The 26,254-nt window shown below is 44.1% G+C and overlaps 1 protein-coding gene across 2 annotated transcripts; it reads left to right on the top strand.

The window, feature by feature from the left end:
- The first annotated feature begins 6 nt into the window (after positions 1 to 6).
- On the top strand, positions 7 to 26,236 carry parp3 (poly(ADP-ribose) polymerase family member 3). Of its 2 annotated transcripts, none has more exons than XM_033036848.1 (12): positions 7 to 88; positions 4,031 to 4,281; positions 7,006 to 7,187; positions 8,658 to 8,783; positions 10,142 to 10,327; positions 11,086 to 11,221; positions 15,587 to 15,810; positions 18,420 to 18,575; positions 20,683 to 20,769; positions 21,275 to 21,452; positions 22,754 to 22,900; positions 24,412 to 26,236. In XM_033036848.1, the coding sequence occupies exons 3-12, from the start codon at positions 7,008 to 7,010 to the stop codon at positions 24,579 to 24,581; spliced, it is 1,590 nt and encodes a 529-aa protein (XP_032892739.1). In that variant the 5' UTR covers positions 7 to 88; positions 4,031 to 4,281; positions 7,006 to 7,007; the 3' UTR covers positions 24,582 to 26,236. The 2 variants fall into 2 exon arrangements, with proteins under 2 accessions (XP_032892739.1, XP_032892738.1); XM_033036847.1 differs by lacking the exon at positions 7 to 88 and having other exon boundaries at positions 4,042 to 4,187; positions 4,230 to 4,281.
- Positions 26,237 to 26,254: the final 18 nt, after the last annotated feature.

Genomic DNA, 26,254 nt, shown 5'->3' with positions numbered 1-26,254 from the left:
CGGGGTCAGGCGGCGGATGTTGGTGTCACAGGATAGATGTCCCCGGACCACAGGGTTGCCGGAGTAACGGAGATCTGCGGACTACAGGGTTGTTAAAACTGTCCAGTTAAAGCTGTTCTCCCTTTCGTTATGCTTTGATTTTGTTTTCAGTATACGTTTGCTTTATATATATATAAAGATATTCAAAAGAATATGGTTAAATGACACAAAATTGCTGGAGAAACTCAGCGGGTGCAGCAGCATCTATGGAGCGAAGGAAATAGGCGACGTTTCGGGAAGAAACCCTTCTTCAGACTGATGGGGGGTGGGGGGGAGAAGGAAGGAAAAGGGGAGGAGGAGGAGGAGCCCGAGGGCGGGCGGATGGGAGGGTGGGAGGAGACAGCTAGAGGGTTAAGGAAGGGGAGGAGACAGCAAGGGCTAGCAAAATTGGGAGAATTCAATGTTAATGCCATCCGGACGCAAGGTCCCCAGACGGAATATGAGGTGCTGTTCCTCCAATTTCCGCTGTTGCTCACTCTGGCAATGGAGGAGACACAGTCGAGTTGAGAATAGACACAAAATGTTGGAGTAACTCAGCGGGACAGGCAGCATCTCTGGAGAGAAGAATGGGTGACGTTTCGGGTCGAGACCCTTCTTCAGACTGGGAGTCGGAGGAGGGCAACAAGAGATATGTGAAGGGTGCAAATAGCATGTAAGGTGTGAAAAGGATAGATCAGTTGAAGTAATTTGGGGAGGGGTGGGAGAGCAGGAAGCTAGTAATGAAGTGATAAAATGGAACTGCAGATGCTGGAGTAACTCAGTGGGTCAGGCAGCTTCTCTGGAGAACATGGATATGTGACATTAGGATCGGGACCCTTCTTCAGATTCTGTTTGAAGAAAGGTCCCGACCCGAAACATCACCTATGCATATTCCTCAGAGATGCTGCCTGACCCGCATCTGTTACTCCAGCACTTTGTGTCCATCTTAGGTAGTATTGAAGATAAGAATAGATCAGCCAAAATATAGAGTGCCGGAGGAACTTGGATGGGACAATAGCACAGCTGCTGCTTCAGAGCTCAGGAGTTCCGAGTTCGACCCTGTCTGTCTGTGGAGTTTATACATTCTCCTTGTGACCACATGGGTTTCCTCCAGGTGCTCTAATTTTTTCCCACATCCCAAAAAACATGCAGATGGTTAATTGTAAAAATAATGCCCCTAGTGTGTAGGCAGTAGATGAGAAAGTGGGATAAGAGTAGGGATTAGCGGGTCCCTTTCAGAATGGCAGGCAATGACTAGTGGGGTACCGCAAGGCTCATAAAAGATGAAATAGCAGCACATTTGGATAGCAGTAACAGGATCGGTCCGAGTCAGCATGGATTTACGAAGGGGAAATCATGCTTGACTAATCTTCTGGAATTTTTTGAGGATGTAACAATGAAAATGGACAAGTGAGAGCCAGTGGATATAATGTACCTGAACTTTCAGAAAGCATTTGATAAGGTCCCACATAGGAGAATAGTGGGCAAAATTGGGGCACATGGTATTGGGGGTAGAGTGCTGACATGGATAGAAAATTGGTTGGCAAACAAAGAGTAGTGATTAACGGGTCCCTTTCGGAATGGCAGGCAGTGACTAGTGGGGTACCGCAAGGCTCGGTGCTGGGACCACAGCTATTTACAATATATATTAATGATTTAGATGAAGGGATTACAAGTAACATTAGCAAATTTGCAGATGACACAAAGCTGGGTGGCAGTGTGAACTGAGCAGGATGCTATGAGAATTGAGGGTGAGATGGCAGATGCAGTTTAATGTGAATAAATGTGAGGTTAACCACTTTGGTAGCAAAAACAGGAAGGAAAATTATTATCTAAATGGTGTCAAGTTGGGAAAAGGGGAAGTACAACGGGATCTGGGGGGTCCTTGTCATCAGTCAATGAAAGTAAGTGTGCAGGTACAGCAGGCAGTGAAGAAAGCGAATGGCATGTTGGCCTTCATAACAAGAGGAGTTTCGTATAGGATCAAAGAGGTCCTTCTGCAGTTCTACAGGGCCCTTGTGAGACCACTCCTGAAGTATTGTACTTGGTGGGCAGAAAGTCCTGTTTCCATGGTGTATCTGTAAAAAGGTTCAGTTAGCATCGGTGGAGGAATGGACAGATGATGTTTTGGATCAGATATTTCATAATCTGTCTGAAGCAGGGTACGGACTGGATACAGCCTGTCTATTTGCTCCACAGATGCTGCCCGGCCGACCAAATACCTCCAGCACTTTGTGTATAGCTCAAAATTCCAGTATCTTCGGTTTCTTGTGTATCCATGACAGGCTCGGGGAGTCACATCACCCACTCCACCTTCTTAAGTGCAAATGTTACACCTGTCCCTTCCATACTCGAGTTGGATAGACATCCAATAACATCGGAGAGAGTCAGCATTTAACCTTCTTTTGGCACTTGACCAGATCGATGTGAAACTGAATGGGAGAGAACTGTGTAATTCAGCACAAGCAGTTGGATTGTCAGAGCACAGAGACTAGAGGTGCATGATGGGCCAAATAGCCACATTGTGTTTTAAATCACCACAGTCATATGGGGGTTGAAAAGAAAAGTCAGGTTGTCACATTTTGTTGAAACAGGTTGCTTAATGAGTACATTCTTGTGCATGTGATGGCTTCAAAAAATGCATTTGCTCTTGTGACAGGATTTGAAGAAAGTGTAAAATGCCCAATGTTACAGTCATGATGCCAGTGTTTTTTTAGTGGCAGCATTTGCATCTCTGAGCAGGACAGAGTAGAACAATGTAACATTGACTGACTGTGGCCCTGCCTCTGCTCGCCTGTTGCACAGCCCTCACACACCCACTTGTAACCTCCAGTCCTGACATCATGCGCATTCATTCAATTGTTGCTTAGGATTGCACAGCGGTGCAGCGAGTAGAGTTGCTGACTCACAGCACCAGAGGACCAGGTTCAATCCTGACCTCCTGTGCTGTGTGTGTGGCGTTTGCACATTCTCCCCATGGCCGTGTAAGTTTTCTCTGGGTGTTTCAGTTTCCTCACACATCCCAAAGATGTGCAGATTGTTGGGTTAATTGGTCACTCTAAGTTGCCCCGAATGTAGGGATGAATAGCAGAATCTGGGAGTAGTTGATGAAAAAGTGGGGAGATTTTTTAAATGGAATAAATGTAGGAGTGGGTGACGTTTGGCAGGGACTTAGTAGGCTGAAGGGTCTCTTTTTATGGTATCGTTTTCTATGCCTTAATGACAAGATAGGGCAGTGTGATGGGACGGTAGCCATCCCCTCATCTTTTGTGGAGCAGGGAAGAGGCTGTGAGAGAACCAACAGAAGAGTGACTGCCATCTCGGCTGGTTGAGATGGGGCAACAATTGTACTCAGTTGGGTGATGCAGCTGGTAGAACCAACTGCAACCCTGGCCTTGGTTCCTGTCTCTATGGAGTTTGCACATTCTCTCTGGGTGAGGTGAGGCACAGATTTGTGCTAAAATCACTTCGCAGTCCCACTTTTAATCTTCGCGGAGCACACGGTAATCTTGGTCTCCATTGTTAGAAATTGCCAATAGCTCATATGTGAGGAATTGTTGCATAAATGCCACGGTGGCGCAGCGGTAGAGTTGCTGCGCCGGAGTCCCGGGTTCGACAGGTGCTGCCCCGCCACTCATTTCCTGTGAACATGTTTTGTTTAATTATAAAAATATCAGTAATGGGAATAAAACTGACAGAGATATAAGAAAAAAAAGAGGGGTAAAGGCAGGGTTAATATCTGCTTTGTGATCCAGCGATTCTGTGTCCGCGTTCACTTACAGCTGTGTGGGAGGGTTAGGCTTTGGAAACGATGGACATCTTCAGCAACCAACAGAGGCGGGAGCTGTTGCTGAGTGGTCAGAAGCAAAGATCAGATGTCATGTGACATCCTCTTGAATACATCTTGCTGTCAAGTCTGACAGGAAAAATTAGATATCCTCTGCACTTTGGAGCAGTTCTGTTGCCCATGCACAGCCTTGCCGGATAATGTATCTCTTTGTCTTCCCCACAGTGATAGCAGATCTCTCAGCCGGGGACAAGGAAGTGAGATCACGAGCTGGAGCAGCAAGCCCTGTCCCGTGAGGCTGAGAGGAGGAATTTCTCTCGTGCTGATTGGATTGTGTTTTTTTGTGATTGAGATTGTACTTCCTCGTTAGCTGTTCCGACTTGTCCTGCGCAAAGATCCTATAGCGGAGCCTATAGGATCGTTGGTCCTGCGTGTGCAGCAACTCAAAGACTCTCCCAGGCTGCGGGTCCCAGTCAGTAAGTACCAGGCTCACAGATTTTCAGAACCTGGGGTCATGAAGTCTCCTTTCTTCATTATTCCAAACAAAATTAGCTTGTTGGGGAATTTCAGAGGGGGGTGGGATGGTTCAGAACTAACCAGTTTATTCTGGGACTGCTGGTGGTAGGCCACTGGTTAAAGAGAGCAGCTGCATCTAGATTTGTCATTGACTATTTTCTCAGTTTCTGAGTTACAGTCCCGAGATCTGGATTAGAAATCCAGTAACACAAATGTCTGAATTCCATTTTAATATATACTGTAGCATTACTTAATTTAAGCGCATTGGCGGTTGCATAGTGAGGCACTTCCAAGCTGAATTGCGTAGACTGCTCTACATCAGTCTACTAAATAAATCTGATTTATTTCGTTTCTTTCTTTTAATAAAAGCAACAAAGAACTTTATATTTTCCAGCTGAAAAGTAGAACCACTGTATATCCTAAGTTTTTTAGTATTCATTTTATTTATTTCTGAAGAGGAGGTTTTATTAATGTTGGTTCCCACATTCGAAAGACGCATAGGCTGTAGGTTAATTGTTTGCTTTAAATTGCCCTCGGGTGTAAGTGGAGGGTGTTGGTGGGAATATGGAGAGAAAAAAAGGGGATTAGTGTAAATGGGTGGATATTTGCTGGGCTGAAATGAAAGGCATGTTCCTGTGGTGAAGGGGTCTATTGTGCAGGGACATGTGGGTCCCTCCATATATTTGTGATTTGAAAAGGGATGGGGCTGCTTGGCACTTGTTTGTTGATTATTGTCTCCAGGCTCCCGAGCCTGGGTGTGATCGGTTGTCATGTACGACGATACCTCGCTGCAGAACTGCAATTCTGGAGATTGCCCCTGGGGTACATATCACAGCCGAGTCCCAGCAATCCTGGCTGACAAGGAAAGTTACCCAATTAGTGGGTAGAATCAGGAGGTGCAGTGCGCAGATGTGAGAGTGGGTTCTGTGGATGGAGAAACAGGAGATAAGAGAGATATGTGCCCAGGGGCCTGTGTGAAGCCTGCCACAATTAATAAAGTCAAAGTATTACAGCATCCATGCTGATCAAGGTGTTTACCTAAGCTTGTCTTATTTGCTTACATTAGGCCCATATCCCTCAAAATCTTTCCTAGCCATGTACCTGACCAATTGTTTTAAACATTGGACTGTACCCGCTTCTGCCACTTTGTCTGTCATCTTGTTCCATATACCCACCACCCACTGTTTGAAAAGCTTGTCCCTCGGGTACCCTTTAAATCTTTCCCCCCTTACCTAAGCCTATGTCCTCCACTTTTAGACTCTCCTAACCTGGGAGAAAACCTGTGACCATCCACTTTATCTATGCCCCTCATGCTATTAGGACCAGAGGGCATAGGTTCAGAATAAAAGGACGTTCCTTTAGAAAGAAAATAGTCATAGAGTGATACAGCATGGAAAAAGGCCCTTGAGCCCAACTTGCCCACACCGACCAACTACCCAGCTACTCTAGACCCATCTGCCTGAGATTAGTCCATATCCCTCTAAACCTGTCCGATCCAGATGAGGTGAGGAGGATCAGTCTGAACAAGGGTCTCAACCCAAAACGTCACCCATTCCTTCTCTCCAGAGATGTTGCCTGTCCCGCTGAGTTACTCCAGTATTTTGTATCTACCTTCGATTTAAACCAGCATCTGCAGTTCTTTAGTACAAAATGAGATGAGGAGGAATTTAGTCAGAGGGTGGTGAATCTGTGGAATTCATTGTGACAGATGGCAGTGGAGGCTATCATTCGGTATTTTTAAGGGGAAAAGGCAGGAAAATTAGTTTGGGAGGGAAAGATGGAGAAGCCATGATTGAATGGCGGAGTCGACTTGATCGGCTGAATGGCCTAATTGTGCTCCTATAACTTAATTAACTTACAATCAAGTTAAACTCAAAATCATCTGAGGGGTGGCGAAAGCGTGTATTCTATCAAAGTAATTTATTTTCTTAGATTAAGTTTTGCCTCAGTAACACTGCCATGCATTAAAAAAAATGTTTTAATAGTGTCTGCCCTTTTATTGTCTGATTTAAAAAGTGATTTGTGCAGCTGTGGTAGAGTGTGGAATGCTCACTGTTGGTGCAACGTCTTGATTGGATGGTAGTGGAGAAAATAACAAACTGCAGTTGCTGGATAGCTGAAATTAATCCAGAAAATGCTGGAAACACTCAGCTGGTCGGGCAGCACTTGTGGAAAGAGAAATATAATTAACGTTTCAGATCGAAGATCCTACGACAGAACTGGAAATGATGCTAAAAAAAGGTTAGCTGTAGGTTTCAGAGAGTAAGGGGGAGAGCTGGTAAGGTCTATGGGAATACTCTCCAGTCCCCCCCCTCCGACCCGCCCTGTTCTCCGTCCTGCCACCCTACCCGCTTCTCTGGCCCGCCCCCTCCCTCTCTGGACCTCCCCCTCAATCTCTGCCCCGCCCTCCCTCTTTACCCCCCCCTCCCCCCACACCCTAATCTCGCCAATTGCCCTCCTTATCTGGCGTGCCCCCCCCCCTCCATCTCCAGTCTGCCCCCCCCTCCCCAGCCTGCCTCACCCACCCACCCCACAGCTGTCCCCACCCTCTACACAGCGCCCCCTCTCCATAGGCCCCTATCTCCATCTCCCGCCCGTCTCTAGTTCCCGCCCCACCTCTACGCCACTCTCATCCCATCCCCCTCACTCATTCTCTGTGGTCTTTTCTTCCCTCTCGTTTGCAGCCATGCCACCAAAGAGGAAATCTGTTGCCACCAAACAAGCTGTTGCCAAGGGCAAAAAGGTCAAAGTTGAACCAGAGGAAGATAACTTCAAGTCAACTGCTAACGCCCTGAAAGCAGCTCCAAAGGAGAAGATCAAGGCCAAGATTGACGAATGTTGCCCTCTGAGTGTCGATGCAGCTGTGGTAGGTAAGACCTAGGTTGTGGACCTAGGTTGTGGGCATTCCGGCCATTTTGGCCCTGCTCTCCAGCTATCACTCTCCCAGAGCGCACTGCTTAACTCCTGCCTCTGGGAAGCACAGAACGCAAGCCCCAATGCCAGACATTTGGTATTCTTGGTGTTGTAGACAATATAAACATTTTTTAAAACCATAGATCTAATTTTATATTGAATTTGCATATATTGAACATATTGAATTGTCTTTACAAGGAACTGCAGGTGCTGGTTTACAGAATAAGCGCTGGAGAAATCCAGCAGGTCAGGCACCTTCTCTAGGGAATATAGATAGGCAATGTTTCTGGTCGGAACCTTTTATCAGACTGATACTAGTTGGGGGAGAAAGTTGGAAGAGAGGTGGGGATGAGGCAAATCCAGGCAAGTGATAGGTGTGTACAGGTAAGGGGTTATGATTGGCAGAAATGAGAGTGCATCCAGGCGGGGTGCAGGGAAGAGAGGGGATAAAAAGGAGGGGCTTGTTGATAGTTGGAGATATCAAATTTCCCTGGACCTTACCTTTCACATCACTAGCCTCCGAATCCAATAAAGACATTCCCCGATATTTCCAACACTTTCAATAGACAATAGGTGCAGGAGTAGGCCATTCGGTCCTTCGAGCCAGCGCCGACATTCAATGTGAACATGGCTGATCATCCCCAATTAGTACCCCGTTCCTGCCTTCTCCCCATATCCCCTGACTCCGCTATTTTTAAGAGCCCTATCTAGCTCTCTCTTGAAAGCAACCAGAGAACCTGCCTCCACCGCCCTCTGAGGCAGAGAATTCCACAGACTCACCACTCTGTGAGAAAAAGTGTTTCCTCGTCTCCGTTCTAAATGGCTTACTCCTTATTCTTAAACTGGCCCCTGCTTCTGGACTCCCCCAACATCGGGAACATGTAAACGGTAGTTGGGTGGGCAACCGATAGCTACAGACAGAGATCTCATAAGTGGTGTCATAACTAATCGGTGGAGTGGCAGCCTCCTCTGCATCCTCTGCATTTTTTTCCAGCTTCCATAAGACAGGAAAGCATGGATCAGGGAGGGGGTCTACGGGAAGGTTGGTTGATTGAAACCCTTGGGTAAAATAAAGAAGTTTTGGGAGAAAGCATGGCGTAGGGCTGATGTAGTCTAGGAGCTTCCTGGTCATTCACTGCCTCGCCAAAGGCAGATTACAGAGTCTCAAGAAACATCCCAACCCAGGGGACCACAAAATGCAGGAGTCACTCAGTGGGACAGGCAGCGTCTCCGGATAGAAGGAATGGGTGAAGTTTCGGGTCGAGACCCTTCTTTACCCATTCCTTATAACCAGAGATGCTGCCTGTCTTGCTGAGTTACTCCAGCATTTTGTGTGTATCTTCAGTGTAAACCAGCTTCTGCAGTTCTTTCCTACATAGGTATCCTAATGTAACAGATCCAGACGGTTTGGCTCTTGTTGCAGGTTCATGAGGACTATGACTGCATGCTGAACCAAACCAACATTGGAAGCAACAACAATAAGTTCTACATTATCCAGCTGATTGAACTGAACGGCGAGTACTACTGCTGGAACCGCTGGGGCCGGGTGGTGAGTTTTAGTGACAGCTCTAAACCAGCTCCTTTCACGTCCCTTTGTTCCCAACGTCATTAATCAAGGAGCTTTGTCACACTGGTCATTCCCTATTCTCCCCTCTCTTGCTGGGCAGTTGAAATAGAAGCTTGGAAGCATGTACCATCTGATTCCAGAACAGCTTCTTCCCTGCTGTTAACAGCATACCGAACAGTCCGCCCAACACTAAGGTGTAGTCCTTATCTTCCGAGCTACCACATTGTGGACCTTGCACTTTTTTATCTGAGCTTTTTCTGTAACTGTAATGCTAAAATGCCCTAATACTACATTCTGCACTCTAGTATTTTTATCTTTGCACTACCTGGTTTACTTGTATGTGACTTGATTGTACTTGTTTATAGTGTTATTTGAATTGTTAGCACACAAACAATGCTTTCCACTGTATTTCAGTATTCCACAGAAGTTGTGTCAAGATCAGATAGAACATCCCAATTCTTTAACCTACCCCTTGAAGTCTTAACATACAGGAATCAGGTTGTTAGTGCCACATTTTAACCATGGCTAGAAGCTGTGCATGGGATGCGGCTGTTGGTCAACGGGGATGATGGGCTGATGGTGTGGAGGTAGGGTTAGTGGGTGAGGGCTTTTAGGGGGCAGGCAGTGTAGGGGAAGGGTGGTGGTGCATGGAGGATGGTTGTATGGTGTTGGGAGTTGAGGGAGGGTGTGGTGGAAGTTGTTGTTGGAGTTGGTAGAGCAAGTGTCATGGGAGGGTCAAGTTAGTTTGGAGGAGGGGTGAAGTGACATAGAGTTGGTGTAAAGGTGGTGAGCTGGCTAGTGTGTGAGTTAGTTGGGTGTGTTTGGAGATAGCAGGTAGGGAAGTTGTGGAAGAGGCAGATGGGATGATGGTGTGGGATGTAGAGAAGGGGAGATGTGTGGGGAGGGAGAAGAGCTGCATGGGTGAAAGGTGGTAAATGAACGTCAGTGATGGAGGAGCAATTATAGCAACCTCCAGAGGTTGGTTGTGCTGAGGGGATGCGTATGGTACTGTGAAACTGCCCAGCTGTGAAAGGCTGGACGTCTAACACAAAAGCCCCTTTACCGCAATGGAAAATCCTCTCCTAGGTCACCCAACATCCCACTAATATACTGATCCCACACTTCCTAAATTTGCTACGTGGAAGAACAGATTGAGATGGTGAAAAATTTATACTCCTCCATGATCTTAACATTTAACCCTTTACATCAACTCATAAATATCACATATTTGAAGATTGGATTTAATGGTAGTTTGGAGCCAAAGATGTTTTTAACGTGTAGACGCCTTTGAGTTTCTTGCTTTTTCACACTCGACCTCTGCCCTCCTACTCCTGCTATAGGGAGAAATTGGCCAAGACAAGTTGGGTTCTTCACTTACACTGGACAATGCAGTGAAGGAGTTTGAAAAGAAGTTCAAAGACAAGACGAAGAACAACTGGGCGAATAGAGATTCCTTTGTCGCACATCCTGGAAAATACACCATCATTGAAGTTCAGCAGGGCTATGAAGAAACAACAATTATGAAGGTGGGTCAGGCTTGGCCTTGTGATCATATTTGGTGTGTCTTTGTTTGGGTGGGTCTATGTCAACTAGTCGATGAAGGATCTGACCCAAAATGTCAACTGATATTGATACTGTCAAAATGTAAACTGATAAATGACACTGACACGCTGAGTTCCTCCAGCAGTTTGTTTGTATAGCCTGTTGCAACCAATTGTCGCATTGTGAAAGTAGTATTAGAAAGATGAGACTGTGAACACAATGGAAAGTTAGTGTGGATTTCTATTTTAAGAGCTGGGTAAGTAATCTGTCAGAATGGACCTTAATCCTCCAGGCAAAGATGGATGTCTGCTTTTTAAATGGAGGCGGTGCTAAAGGTTCTGAGGCCGAGAGGGAGAGGATAGTTAAAGCTGCAGAGAGATGAGATGAATGGAAAGAGGAAGGCAGAGTGAAGTCCCAGAATAGACTATCATGAGTAAGAATCCGTGCACAGAATCTCTGTTCAAACAAAATGAGCTAGACGTTTAGCTATAACTAGGCTCGGATATTTGGAGAAGGAACAAAATAAGGTTATGAAGTCCAGAGGTGCAATGGAGAGAAGTTCTACATTAGAAATGAAGGAGGAATGGCTCATCACTGCATGATAATCAAGGAGGATGTTTTTAGTTGATGGGATTGGCATTATGGGTAGTTTGCAAGAGCATGATGTCTGGAGGGTGCTGGATATTGCTTCTGGGAGAAACTGGAGAATCCTTATGCCACGCCATGTCTTGTCTGATTACAGGATGACACTGTGGATGGAAGTAAAGTGGTGAATAAGAATGTCCAACCTTGCACTTTAGACAAAGCCACCCAGAGCCTGATAAAACTGATCTTCAGCAACGATATGTTCCAGGAACAGATGAAAACGATGAATCTTGGTAAGTCCTCTCTCTTGTTTCACATTCACTGGGAAATGGAGGGCTGAAATGGAGATGAGGCCTGTACGGATCACATCATGAACTTCAGATGAAGGTGTATTGAAAGATATGAACTTATCCCGTGGGCCTGCAGTCCATGGGTGTCCATGCCGACCAAGATGCCCATCTAAGCTAGTCCCATTTGTCTGCACCTGGGCCAAATCCCTCTAAACCTTTCCTATCCATGTACCTGTTCCAATGTTTTTTAATATGTTGTTACTATACCTGCCTCAACTATTTTACTGACAGCTCGTTTCATTATACCAACCACCCCCTGAAAAATGTGACCATTAAGTTCCTATTAAATCTTGCCCCTCTCTTGACCGCAGACCCACGGGATATGTTCATATACTTGCTTCTCTCACTTCAACATATGCCCTCTAGTTCTTGATATCCCCTAATGCTGGGAGAAAGACTATGTGCATTAACTCTATCTATTCCCCTCATTATTTTATACACCTCCATAAGGTCCTCCACCGTGTTCTGTGCTCCAAGGATTTCTTTCTATACCTCTGCTTCTGCCCCTCGAGTCCTGACAACATTCTTATACATTTTCTCTGCACTCTTTACAGCTTATTGGCATCTATCCTGTAACAAGGTGATCAAAACTGAATGGAATACTCTTTAAGGCAGCTTCCCCAATGTCTTGTACAACTGTAACATTACATCACAACCTCTATACTCAATTCCCTAACTATTCAAGGACAGTGTGCCAAAAAGTCTGAAGGAGGGTTTCGGCCCGAAACGTTGCCTATTTCTTTCGCTCCATAAATGCTGCTGCACCCGCTAAGTTTCTTTGTGTACCAGTGAGCCAAAAGCCTCCCTATCACAACGAATAAAATCTCCTTATATGCAGATGATATACTAATATATATTACAAAATTAGAAACTAGTATTCCAAACCTATTAAATCTAATAACTCAATTTGGTCAGTTTTCGGGATAAAGAATTAATTGGAATAAAAGCGAAATCATGCCAATAACAAAATTCAATTTACATACAATACAACAATCAATCCCCTTTTAAAATAGTTAAAGATAAATTTAAATACTTAGGAATCTATGTAACTAAGACATATACCTCTTTATTTAAACTAAATTTCCCACCCTTACTGAATAAACTACATAAGAATATTCAATACTGGAAAACACTCCCCATTTCTATGCTTGGGAGAATTAATGCTATAAAAATGATTTTTTTACCGCAACTGCTGTACCTACTTCAATTAATTCCGATATATATCCCAAAATCTTTTTTCAAAAAAGTCGATTCCATTGTTACAAGTTTTGTCTGGGATTATAAGAATCATAGAATAAGTAAAAAACATTTATGTAAGTCAAAGATAAATGGAGGTTTGGCTTTGCCAAATTTCTTATTTTATTTTTGGGCAGTCCATATTAAAAACATGAATTTCTGGCTGGAAGAAATGGATCAACAACCAGATTGGCTAATGATGGAAAAGGAAGACTGTCTACCTTTTGAAATTGGACCGATCATATTTGCCCCCACAAAACTGCACAAAAAAACCTATAAAGAAAACCCCATAATACATAGTGGAATACGAATTTGGAAACAAATAAAAAAAGATTTAAAATTGAATAATATACCACTCTGCCTTCCCATTGTAAATAATCCTTTATTCAAATCATCCTTTATGGACAAAGGTTTCACACAATGGAAAAATTATGGAATCAAAAATATAGGACATCTTTATGGGAAAGGTACTTTTCTTTCATTTCAAGAGTTACAACAGAATTATGGACTGCACTCAAATAATTTCTTCAGATATCTACAAATTAGAGATTATGTTAAATCTAATACACAAGTCTACAGGAATAGGGAATCAGAAATTCTTGATGAATGTTTGAACAAGCATCCTAATACTGAAAAACTAATAGCCTATATTTATAACACCCTACTAAACAATGAGGTACCACCGACCGAACCATATAGATACAAATGGGAAAATGAAATAGGCCACCCTATCACGAAAGATATGTGGGACGAAAGTTTACAACAAATACATCAATGTTCATTAAATGCCAGACATACTTTAATACAATTCAAGGTCTTACATAGATTACACTACTCTAAAATAAAACTAAATAGAATCTTCCCACAAATCTCTCCTATTTGTGATAAATGTCTACATCTAGAGGCTAATTTAACACATACGTTTGCAAACTGTATAAAACTTAAACATTTCTGGACTGATATTTTTGAAATAACTTCAGAAGTTATTAATACAAAACTGGACCCAGACACAAAATTAATAATACTTGGAATATCAGAACAAAGCTTAACACTCACAACAAACCAAAGAAATTTCCTCAACTACAGTATAATAACCGGGAAAAAATTAATATTAACATTTTGGAAAGGCCCTACAACCCCCACAATTAAAATGTGGATTACGGAAATGTCGGGGACCCTATACTTAGAAAGAATTAGACTTGTCTTAATGGACAAACAAGATCTTTTCCATAAAATTTGGGCTCCATCCATTAACTATCTGAAGGGATAGATTGGCACAGCACGAGGACCCAACTGAAACTTGAACTCAGGAACAGATGAAAAGCTATATTTTATAACCTACGAACCTATCTCCATTGACGTATTACAGGTAACCCATTCCACCTCCCTTGTTTTTCTGTTGTGTTTTTTTTGCTTTCTTTTTTATTTGTAACTTTCTACCCTCTTTTTCTCCCTCTTTCTATAAAAAAATAAAAACACTAGAAGCAGAAGTAATTGATAATGGAAAATTTTAATAAATAAATTAAAAAAAAAAAAAAAAAGCCTCCCTATCCAGAGGAGGTTTACGAGAATGATCCCAGAATGATTGGGTTAACATATGACGAGCATTTGTAGAGAGCCAATACTCTAGGTGTGGGCTTTCCAAGGTCTTGTATAATTGTAGCAAGACATCCTTGTCCCTGTACTCAAATCCTCTTTCAATAAAACCCAGTGTGTCATTTCCCTTCTAAACTGCATGCTGCACTGCATGTTGGCTGGTGTACGAGGACATCCGGCTCCCTTTTGCACATCAACTTTCTGCATTTCTGTTTTCCTACCAAAAGTAACATTTATCTAGTACAGGCAACACCTGCTTTACAACTGTTCAGGTAAAGAAAAATTTCCTTTACAGAATTCACTAAAAATATTTCTATTTCGTATCTGTCATGTGTTTGCACACTCCCTCAACTTGTCTAAATCACTCTAAAGTCTCTTTGCGCCCACCTCACAACTCACTGTCCCACCCAGTTTTGCTCGGCTGTTCGGGAAAGTCGCGGTGTTCAGTTTGGCTATTGTAAGCTGGGAAACAAACCACTCCCGTGTTAATGGAGTATTGCATTCCAACAAAACAGTTCATTTTGCGATTTTCTGTAACACAAATCCACAGCATCTGCTCATGTGGCAAGAAATGTGAGTTGAAAAACAAATTCTGTTTATTTTTTCTTTCACATAAATTATATGAGAGTGAATTTCATACTGTATCTCAAATTTTTTGGTAGTGATTTATGAATTCTGTAAAGGAAAATCTTTGCTTGTACAATGGTAAAGTGGCTGGTGCCTGCACTTCTAAAATTACACTTTAGTGGCCACAGTGGATTCAGTGATGGGAACAAGGTCAGCAAGAATATGCCCTGTATTTAGGGAAGTGAGAATTGCAAATGCTACTGCAAAAATAATTTGAATATTGGTTCCGGAATCATACAAAGTTAAGCTGTAAGCAATTAGGAAGGTGAGAGGTAGGTATGTTATAAGGGGTTTAAGTACAACAGTAAGGCTTGTTTAGGTTTTACTATGGTGATGCCTCATTTGAAATTTGTGTAAGATTTTAATCTCAATTGAAAGCATATATTTGCCTTTATGCAAAAGGTTATGAATCTTTAGAAGTCTGTGGATTTGAGGCTGTGGCTGTTGTTGTTCATTCGTGAGACTGATAGAATTTTGATCTATAGAGAATTTGGATTATTGGGAGATCTTGGGAGTGGGAAATATGGTTACTCTCTGGTAAACAGAATGATGAGTAGAATTGTTTGTTGCCTACTCCTGCTTATGCTTCTTATCTTACAATATTGAGCTGTGGCACGTGCGAAGGTCCTGTTTCATGGAATGAGGTAAGCTTGGCTATGGTAAATTGGAGCAGGGGGAAAATATTTTAGTTCTGTTTTTTGCAAGTGGGTGCATTTGGGTTATTTTCTGAAACACGGTTGCCTGCATGTGGAGATACCAGGTACATTGATGCAGCAGTCATTTTCAGGATAAGAACAAAACAACCACTGCCCTGTTGTTGTGACATTCTGTTCACCATTGCCCTACTAGATTTGAAGAAGATGCCCCTTGGGAAGCTGAGTAAGCAACAAATTGCCAAGGGCTTTGATGTACTGAATGATATGGAAGAGGCCTTGAAGAGAGCCCGCAACACAAAACAGCTGGAAGAGTTGTCCTCAAAGTTCTACACTATTATTCCTCACGACTTTGGACGTAATCGACCCCCAGTGATTGATACTCCAGAAGTGCTTCAAGCCAAAAAGGACATGCTGCTGGTAAGTGTCTTGAGAAATGAATTAAACACTGCCTCACTTCAATTGAAACAGGTCTGGGTTAGAATTGGTCTGGGTATCAAGCAGAATAAAACTCCAATAATCTGGAATCTGATTGCTCGGTAGTCCTGATGGCCTGGTATCTTTCTCACTAGTTAATCCAGAAGGAGCTGGGGGCCTGCAATTTGGTTGGGATTGGATCGCAGACATTGGGCTGGGCATGTGGCTGGAGCCAGGCTTGGGGTCCAAAACACTCAGTTTCAGGGATATGGGTTGATTTGTAGCTTGAGTACCTGTACCTGCATATTTCTTGCTCCCTTTAATTCATCAGGTTCATGGGAAAAAATATAATATTACTATGTAATCTATTAAAAAAAGTGAAATAAAAACATGTTTGGGTATTAATAGGTGTAACATCCAATTAGAACACCTGCTCGCCCTGCACTACCAAGGCCCTTGGGGTTCTGAATTACTGGAGTTTTTCTGTCCCTGCAATGTACATCAGTGTAGTAATACTCTCAATGAGTTCAAAACAGAAAATGCTGGAAAAGTCAGCAGGTCAGATAGCATCTGTTGAAAGAGATGCTGTTAATGTTTCAGATCAAAGACCAGAGCTCTCATTGAGTTGATTCATTGTGCAAGCCAAGGTTACTTGTCAGTAATCTTATGCTTATATTCTATAAATCTTGCCCACAAGCAATCTTCAAAATACTTAGATGTTGGCTCTGAAAATCCTATTAGTCAATCTCTAACCAATGTCACGCCTTGTTTCTCAATTGTCATCAAACCACTTTTTCACCACATCACTCAATCATAATGTATATTCTCCATCTGTCCATTCAACCGTGCAGAGTGTAAAGTTACCCAGTAACTGCTCAAACAACAAGTGCAAATGCTAGAAACAAAGAACCGGTTTACAAAAAAACGACACAAAGTGCAAGAGTAACTCAGAGGGCCAGGCACCTCTCTAGAGAACATGCAGAGGTAATGTTCCCCGACAAGGAATGTCACCTATCCATGTTTTCCAGAGATGTTGCTTGATCCGCTGAGTCACTCCAGCACATTAAGTGCAAATGTTTCCTGTCCCCACTGGTGCTGTCATATCAATTTAACGGTCACCAATCAATGAGGCAGGCATTCGGCAGTTAACCAGTTAATAAATAAATGATTTATGAATAATTAACGGTTCTTAACCCGTTAAAAATGGGTTAACGTTCTTAACCCATTCGTGGTTAAGAACGGCCACGACAGCAATCACAGCAGAACCAATCTTATGATGTCATTGTATGACTTTATCAGTGTTTGATTTTCCGATATTACCAGGACACCACGAAATATATGGGCATTCCTTTGTTGCTGGGTCTAAATCCTGGGACTTCTATTGAATTGCACCCTTGGTGTACCTTCACCATTTGGTCTATAGCAGTTCGAATCGTGGCTCCTCACTGCTCAAGGACAGTTAGTGGTGGGCAATGTTCTCTGGCCCTGCCAGTGAAGCCCAAGTCCTCTAAGTGAATAAAGTCTGTGTTAGGTAATGACTGATGAGGAGAGTGATCCAAAGGCCAGCGACCTCAACAATACTCCAGATATTAACTGATACTATTCATGTGAATGGGCTGAAAATTAAACATGTTATAAATCTGGAAGTCACAAGGTGGAGATAGGTAAGCTTTTTCATGGTAAATTCCCTGACAAAGGCAGAATTATGTTGCAAAAATAGGAGAGTCAAGGGTCTGTCTGGGTCACTATTTGACAGAAGATTTCACTGGGCTTAGTTACTCTAAGTGCAAAGACCACCTATCTTCCGTATAAATTCCCTACGTGAAAGATGCGCTCATAGAGCCCTAGTATGATCGATCTCCACCATTAGGACAGCACAGTGGCGCAGCTGGTAGAGCCTTGGAAATAGTTTATCTTTTAAATATAATGACAGGTTCAGGGCGATAGAAATGCTGCATCACAGTGCCAGAGACCTGGGTTCAATTCCAACCTTGGGCGTTGTCTGTGTGGACTTTTCACGTTCTCCCTGTGACCTTGGTGGTTCCTCCAGTTGCTCCAGACTCCTCCCACATCACAAATACATGTGAGTTGGTAGATCAATTGGCCCTGGTGTGTAGGTGAAATGTGGGGGCAGTTGTTGAGAATGTGGGATAAATGTACGATTAATGTAATTGGATGGTGGGGTCAAGGAAAGAGCATTCATGCTGCGGCCCTGTTTCCACCAATCTTTCCACCACGAAGCACAAGAAACGCAAGACGCCATTGTATGCAGACGCCAAGAAGTGCGTTCAGCTCCGGCTGAACAATTTTTAATCTTGTCATGTGGGCTCGATAAGCAGAATTGGAGGATGGATTGCTGTTGCGGACTTGTTGGACCAAATGGTCTGTTTCTGTGCTATATCTCTCCGACTCTATGATGGTGGTGCCGTTTGTGATCTGTTGATCTGTAGACCATGGCATGTTTAGTGGCCATTTGAGCTGGCACTAGTTGTTCCAACCACAGGCAGCACATGCGTCTAGAGATGGTGCGGAAGATGAGACAAATTGCAACAAGAATTTCCAAAGAATCATCAGCATCTACTAATTTGCAAATTTTTATCAAATCCTGCCAGGTGCTTGCAGATATCGAACTTGCACAGAGTCTCCAAGCAGAAAAGGAAGAAAAGCCGAAGATGGAGGATGTTGAGGTGCCACATCCTCTGGATGAAGACTACAATCTATTGAAGTGTGACCTGTCAGTTGTGCCGTGCAACGATGAAGAATTCAAGGTAAATCCGGGATGATGTCCTCCTGATCAATACTCACCCCTCATCCCTTCCCTTCAAATCTCACCCATTCCCGTTCTCCTCTAAAATAAAAATCATACCCACTGCTGTAAAAAGCACAACTCACTGCCTCCCATCAAAAATCAACCCCTTCTCTTCCACAGCTCTCCTCCAAAAAATCACCCCTCTCTCCAAATATTACCCCCCACCCTTCCCTATCAAAAATAATAAAAAATAATCTCTTGGGCTTCCCTTTCAAAATTCCTCTCCAAAAAATTACTACTCACCCCTTCCCCTCCAAATGTCACCCTCCTCAATTTTTCCAAAAAACACACTTCCTTCCAAAAGTCACCCTCCCTCTTTCCTCTAAAAATCACTCTCCTTGTCTCTGAAAATCACTCTCCCCCTTCCCTCCAAAAATCATCCTCTCCTGTTTCTTAGATTAAATTAACCTCATCTCACATTCCCCAAACACATTGCTCCAAATACAAATCACCTCCAAATATTCTTCCAACCCACACATGGGGAAGTTATTCTCAACACCAACACCTCCATGTTCAGAATCCTAGCTCACCCCAAAGAAAATATATTCAACATCCAGCACCTGCCTCATGCCCATCTTCTCCAGAAGAGGCAACAAGTCAAATTACTCCAACTATCCCAAAACTCATCTGCAAACTCCAAATCTGTTTTGAGTGTGACTATTCGAACTGGAGAACAGCCTCCAGGCTCCACACAGCAATGAAATTCAACCCCTTCTCTTCCACAGCTCTCCTCCAAAAAATCACCCCTCTCTCCAAATATTACCCCCCCCCCCCACCCTTCCCTATCAAAAATAATAAAAAATAATCTCTTGGGCTTCCCTTTCAAAATTCCTCTCCAAAAAATTACTACTCACCCCTTCCCCTCCAAATGTCACCCTCCTCAATTTTTCCAAAAAACACACTTCCTTCCAAAAGTCACTTTTCTGAGGAAGTCATGAGTCTGAGGAAGGGTTTCGGCCCGAAACGTCGCCTATTTCCATCGCTCCATAGATGCTGCTGCACCCGCTGAGTTTCCCCAACAATTTTGTGTACCTAATGAAATTCATAGGTAGTTTCTGTTATGAATTGACTGGAGACAATTGTGAGTTTTATTAAATATATGAGATTTGTATTTCGGCATTGGAATTTAACCAACTCCTCCTAGCTCTGTTCCTCCAAGAACAACTGATATTAAACCATCGTGGAACTAATTACATGCAGGACTATAATACTGGTCACTGTAGAAATGAACAGAGGCTTTTTCCAGATCGTGGCACCATGTTAGTCTTGCACTTGACTCAGTGATGATCCAATTGATTGCTTGGAAAGGGAAAGGTCTTTGATCCCGGCATTCCTGTTCTCTGAAATGACACTAAGTTCACCTGGGGCACTGAATGTCTGGGTCCAGAACTCGCCACCAACGTTGAGAATAGATCTTTATGTTGATGTTATGGGTTTTGGGGGGCAGGTTTTTGGGGGATTACCTGTGCACTTGAGGTTACGTGGACATACCCCTCTGTTGCCCATGCTCTACCCATTCCCAAGAATCAAGCTGCTGTTTTGGGGGATTACCTGTGTACTTGAGTCTTGCTTGAATCCCATCATGATAGGCCAGAGGCTTCTGACAGCTCTGCATTTTCCTGGAGCAAAAGTGAAGGATTCTGAGAGGGTTTGTAGTTTCCTCACCCCATTCTGGCCTTGGAGAAGAGATGAGCATGAAAACAAAATGAGAGTGGAGTGATGAGCTGATGTCTATTAGGATCTGTAATTGCAAGTCCGTCACAGCCTGTTTCAGAATGGCCATGATGCTGGGGCATGTGGATGAATGGGGACTGATCAGCATTGGGTTCCTGGATAGTTGCCTTTTGTACAGACTGTTCCAGTGAGTTAGCAGCTTTGCTATTTGCATGGTTAATCCCAGCTGTCCTTTATCAGCATACAATCCCTGGAGCCACCTTGTTGAAGGTGTGCCAATGTGACGCTGATAAGAGAAGGGAATTGTTTTCATTGCCTTGTTGTTGATAATGGCACCCAAAATAATTTCTGCTTATTTTTTGAAACCCATTTGGATTTTTATTTCCTTGCAGATGGTTAAGAAATATGTGGATGCAACTGGTTGCTCATATCGTTCCATTAAGGTTGTCAATGTCTGGAAGTTGGACAGACAAGGAGAGGTGAGTCCATGAGCCGGCCAAGTCCCCACTGAGGCCAGCGCTGCTACTTTCGCCATGACTTAAGATGTTTGTCCCTGTAGCTAAGATACAGCAAAGGCCATATGCAGGGGGTGCTTTGCATGTATCCAACCCCAGCTCTACCTGTCCCGAGCTATTTAGAGGATTCTTTGCTCATTATATGACCTATGCTTTGTCGTCCCTCAAAGTGTTGACACCAAGGCCAAGTGCAGGAAAAGTAGCAATCGCTCTTTACCAACTCGTGTGTGCGTACATGAGCGCGCATGGGAAGTCTGAGCTGGGTCTGTGTGTCTGGGGATGGTCAAACCTGGCGTTGTGTGTCCATGGGGATGGCCAGAGCTCGGTCTGTGAATACAGAGATGGTAGCGGCTCAGTGTAGGGAAGCTCAGATTTTGATCTGGGTTCTGACGTGCTTGGAACTGGGTGTCAGTGGGCGGTGATGGATTTCCTTGCAGCCAACAGTAGTTCACAGTTTCTGTGTTTATAGGCCGAACGTTTCAAGAAACACCAGGAGATCGAGAACCGTCGTCTCCTGTGGCACGGGACCAACATTGCCGTTGTTGCTGCAATCCTGAAAACTGGGCTGCGGATCATGCCGCACTCAGGGGGCCGTGTTGGTCGTGGGATCTATTTTGCATCTGAAAACAACAAGTCGGCAGCATATGGTAACTACCCTGCAACACTGACCCATCACTTGAAACAGGAACAGCTTGGAACAGCTGGTGAAGCTGAGCAGTTCTTTGCGGCACTCACTTAGCACTGAGTGGGTGCTGTTGGAAGTGCTGTCTTTTGGATGAGGTATTGAACAAAGCCTCAACCGCCCCTCCCAGAGGACATAGAAGTTCCCCTGATGTTATTCGGAGCTCTCTCTGGTGCATTGGTCAAATTTATTCCTGCAACAATGCAGATGAACTCATTCTTGACTTGCACATCCATTTTCCTGAGCCATAGCTGGAGCAATCTAGTGAGATTCAAAGATACCTGCTACGCAGACTATCCCCATTTGGCCCATTATCTTCCTCTGGCTCCTTATAAGAACAGCATCGCACTCTGACAGCTTCCAATTGGACATGCTGACTCAAAGGATTGATTTTTCTCATGAACCTTTCTCATCATGTTAGGTTAGCTGTGTCTGGAGAATCTGCCTCGTGTTCCATACGTCTCGTCACAACTCAATCACTAATTGGTGTTACGAAGGCCATTCTACATTCTCCTGAATCATGGAGCTCAGATTTGTCCAAAATCCATCCACTGAAGCCAAATCAGTGATTTGAAAAGTTCTGGCTTCTCCTTTGTCAGTATTTACAAACCCAAGTACATCGTATAGTTTTTCACTAACTTGTCCCACTACCCATTCTGAACTGCATATTTCCAATCTCCATCTGTTTATTTTAGTCAGTCATACAGAATGGAAACGGGTACTTTGGGCTAACTTGTCCATGCCACCCAAAATGCCCCATCTACACTAGTCCCATTTGCCTGTGTTTGGCCGGTATCCCTCTGTACCTTTCCTTTCCATGTACCTGTTCTTTTAAATGTTGTTACTATACCTGCCTCAACTACCTCTTCTGGCAGTTCGTTTCACATACCAACCACCCACTAAGTGAAAAAGTTGCCCTTTGTTCCTATTAAATCTCTCCTCTCTCACCTTTAACGTATGCCCTCTATTTCTTGATTCAGCCTACTGTTGTGGAAAAAACCTATGTATGCTAACCCTATCTATTCCCTTCATTATTTTAGACACCTCTCTCAGATCACCCATCCTCCTGCGTCCCCAGGAATATAATCCTAGCCTGCCCAACTTCTCTCTATAGTTCAGGCCATTCTTATTGTCTGCAGTGTACAGTTATCCTCAACACTGTAGTAAACACGTCATCACTTCCATTCAGTTTTCTGAGTTACATTAAATTACTATTACTTGATGAAAATTCAAAATGTAGTTTGAGGATGTTGTTCCCTTTTACAGTTGGCTTCACATCCAAGAATGAAGGTGTCATGTTCCTGACGGAAGTGGCTTTGGGGAGAGAACACTCCATTTTTAACGATAATTGTCAACTGAGAAATCCTCCCAAAGGCTTTGACTGTGTTGTTGCCCGTGGTGAAACTGAACCAGGTAAGGACTGTCCATGCTTCATGAAGGCTGCCTCTCACAGCATGACCACGCGCGCACACACACACGGACGTTTGCACTCGGGCACACACATACATGCAGGAACATGTGCAAACTTAAGCGTACACATGTACATGCACGCACATGCAAACGCACATACACACAGGTGTACGTGCACACACACATACAGATACACGCACACATGCTACACAGGTAGACATGCATATTGGCACACAGTCGTATGGGCACACACCAGTATGCGTGCAGAGTTAAATGCCACAAACACTCACACACAAGTGTTTACACATGCACATATGTACACTCGCACACGTACACACATGTACAGGTGCGCAAATACATGAATACACAGGTATAGGACACACAATTACACATCACAAACATAGGTTCTGTGGAAGTAGAAGCATTGGTGTGTCTTCTTGGCCATAGCATCAATGTGGTTGGACCAGGAAAAATTGTTGCTGATGTTTATACCTCGTAACTTGAAGCTCTTGACAATCTCCACCTCAGCACCATTGATATGGACTGAACCATGTATTCCATCCCTCTTCCTGAAGTCGATGGCCAGCTCCTCTGTTTTGCTGAGATTGAGACGTTGTTGTCTTGACACCTTGCATCACATTGCTGATGATTGGTGTGCTGAAACACCAGTTAGAGGAGCCGCTTGTTCAGGACACGCCTGCAATATCAGAGCCGAGATGTCGTCTGGCTCCAGTGCCTTTGGATCAAATGGAGTGAATCGATCTGTTGACCATCTTCCCACACAGGGGTAGATACAAAATGCTGGAGTAACTCAGCGGGAGAGGCAGCATCTCTGGGGAGAAGGAATGGGTGACCCGAAACGTCACCCATTCCTTCTCCCCAGAGATGCTGCCTGTCCCGCTGAGTAACTCCAGCATTTCGCGTCTACCTTCGATTTAAACCAGCATCTGCAGTTCTTTCCTGGACATTCCCACAAAGAGGTTTGAATGACCAGGTGGTTTGGAGTGGAAGGAGAAACAATGAAATACATTCATCAATAATCACGCACAATGGCGCAGCCAGAAGAGCTGTTATTGCACAGCTCCAGCAACTTGGGTTCAACCCTCACCTTGGGTGCTGTCTATCTGGAGTTTGACTGCCTGTGACTGCGTGGGTTTCCTCCACATCCAAACGGCTTATGGTTGGAAGAAGGCTCTGGACCCGAAACATCACCGATCCATGTTTTTCAAATATATTGCGTGACCTGAATTACTGCAGATGGGAATGTGGGAATAATAAATGGGACAAGAGTAAATATGTGGTTGATGGTTGGCATGGATTTGGTGGGCTGAGGGACCTGTTGCCCCACTGTGTTACTATCTGGCTCTGTGACAAACATTAGCCACTGGTAATGAGACATGATGGATGGAGCCAGGGTATGGGGAGAGGGGGAATGTGATGGAGGTAAGACACTCAGGAAGCTAGCCGGTAGAAGGGAAGATATTTTCTTGTTATTTTTATCTTGTTCTTTGCAGATCCCTCTAAGGACAAGGAACATGTTATGGATGGGAAGAGGGTGATGGTGCCACAGGGCAAACCCAAGAAGATGAAGCTGGATAAAACCACCCACTTTAGCCAGAGCGAGTATGTGGTCTACCAGGAGAGCCAGGCATACCTCCGTTACTTGGTGCAGGTGACGTGCTGACAGTCCCTTGCTGCTCCTGCACCTGGGAGACCCACAGACCTGTTGGCTTCCCAGAGTTGCCTTAATTGGGGAAACAATAATGAGCTTGCTTTCTTTCCTCCTGCATTGGGCTGGTTGGGTTAATCTTCCAGAACCGCTTTTGAACTTGTTGCTCAATATTACAGATGCCAAGGGTGGAGTGAGTTCTGTCCAGGACACAAAAACACTAAAGCAAGTTCTACATCCTCTTCGCTGAGTGCAGGCTAGTTCAGCTGGGCTGTTTAGTGGCATCATTTGACCAGACAGCTCTGTTTCAATCCTCACAGGCAGATGTCAATGATGCAATGTTAGTTCTGAGTTAATGTCAGTCACTGACCATGTGGGGAGTTCCACGACTGGGATATTTGGTCTTACTCAGCCAGGCTAGACTTCTGACATTGGGCAGAACTGACCAAATCCCACATGAGGCTCACTCATAGTAAATCCGTGAACTGACTGATTCTGCTCTCAGACCTTTCCCAAGGATACTTGTTGATTGGCACAACCACTGGATACAGTGAGCAACGCATTGAACCGATGGGGTTGAACCTAAAATTTATTTGAGTAACTCAGTGAGGTGGGTTTAAATCACTAGGTCACACTACAGTCTTTACTTAAGGCCACTGAGTAACTCCCTCAGCTGCTAATCTTGGCATCTGTTGAACCTCAGAGTAACAGAGAATTAGCTTCCAAGCCTCCACCAGACCACACTCAGTTTGTAGGAGACCCTGGCACCAAGGTATCCCAGATGGGTTGGATTGGGTGATGCTCTATCTAGCTGTCTCCAGTCACGTCACTCTTGGCTTCCTGAGTTGCCCGTCATCAATTTAGGGACTTTTGTTGCCACACGAGGAACGTAAACAGTTCCATAGTTGGTGTATGATTTCTCCATCAGTGCACTAACTTCTCCTTGGATGCTTGAGTATTCATTCCCAGTATTTTCCCCGCAGTCTTTCTTGGCCGCTGGAAATGGCTGGCAGACTGAAACTGGGGCAGAAAAGATGAGGTGGGAACCCCCAGGTTTGAGGCCCCAAACCTGTGGGTCTATGTGCAGATTGATGGGCTTTGATCCTGGCCACCCATCTAACCAGTGCATCGTCTATGGCCTTCCTCTTTCCTGAGACTAGCTTGCTGTTGTAACAAGCAGAAGTGGAGGCTGGTTGATGGATGGCCTTTGGACTGGTTGGCTGTGATGGAGGCCGACAATTGGTGATTGTGCCGCGATGTTTCGACAAGAGGTTGAAACAGTGATTCCAGAGTTTGCCACAGTATCAGGGCCCAGCACTCAGCATAGGACAGCTCTCCAATCTCGGGTACATGGAGGTTATAGGTTTCCCTTGGCACCTGGAGGTGGTTGACCCCATCTTCAGGTGGGCCTGACTGAAAAGCAGCACTGCCTGTGGGTTTACTGGATGCCAGAGCACCGTCGAGGCTCTGCTGTCTGTACTTCGACCTGTTGCTCTGTACAAGGTTTCCCGTGTTAGTGGGTTGCACTGTGATAGCTGGTACCTGTAACCTGTGTTAATCTGACCAGATGTCTTGGCATTATATTTGCACTATTAAAGCATTCTCTTGTTCCTGATGTCTTGGCATTGTATTTGGATTATTAAAGCATTCTCTTGTTCTAGTGTTGAACTGAATGAATTGTCTCCACT

The sequence above is a fragment of the Amblyraja radiata genome, chromosome 18, assembly GCF_010909765.2.
Source record: "Amblyraja radiata isolate CabotCenter1 chromosome 18, sAmbRad1.1.pri, whole genome shotgun sequence".
Taxonomy (NCBI): Eukaryota; Metazoa; Chordata; class Chondrichthyes; order Rajiformes; family Rajidae; genus Amblyraja; species Amblyraja radiata.
The sequence above is the reverse complement of the archived record's forward strand: the minus strand, read 5'-3'. Positions and strand labels throughout refer to the sequence as shown.

Excerpts from the sequence above, each read along its gene's own strand:
- parp3 (XM_033036848.1), top strand. The coding sequence starts at position 7,008 with ATGCCACCAAAGAGGAAATCTGTTGCCACCAAACAAGCTGTTGCCAAG. Across the intron at positions 11,222-15,586 it reads GATGAAAACGATGAATCTTG|ATTTGAAGAAGATGCCCCTT; the intron begins GTAAGTCCTCTC and ends TTGCCCTACTAG. Across the intron at positions 18,576-20,682 it reads GCAACGATGAAGAATTCAAG|ATGGTTAAGAAATATGTGGA; the intron begins GTAAATCCGGGA and ends ATTTCCTTGCAG.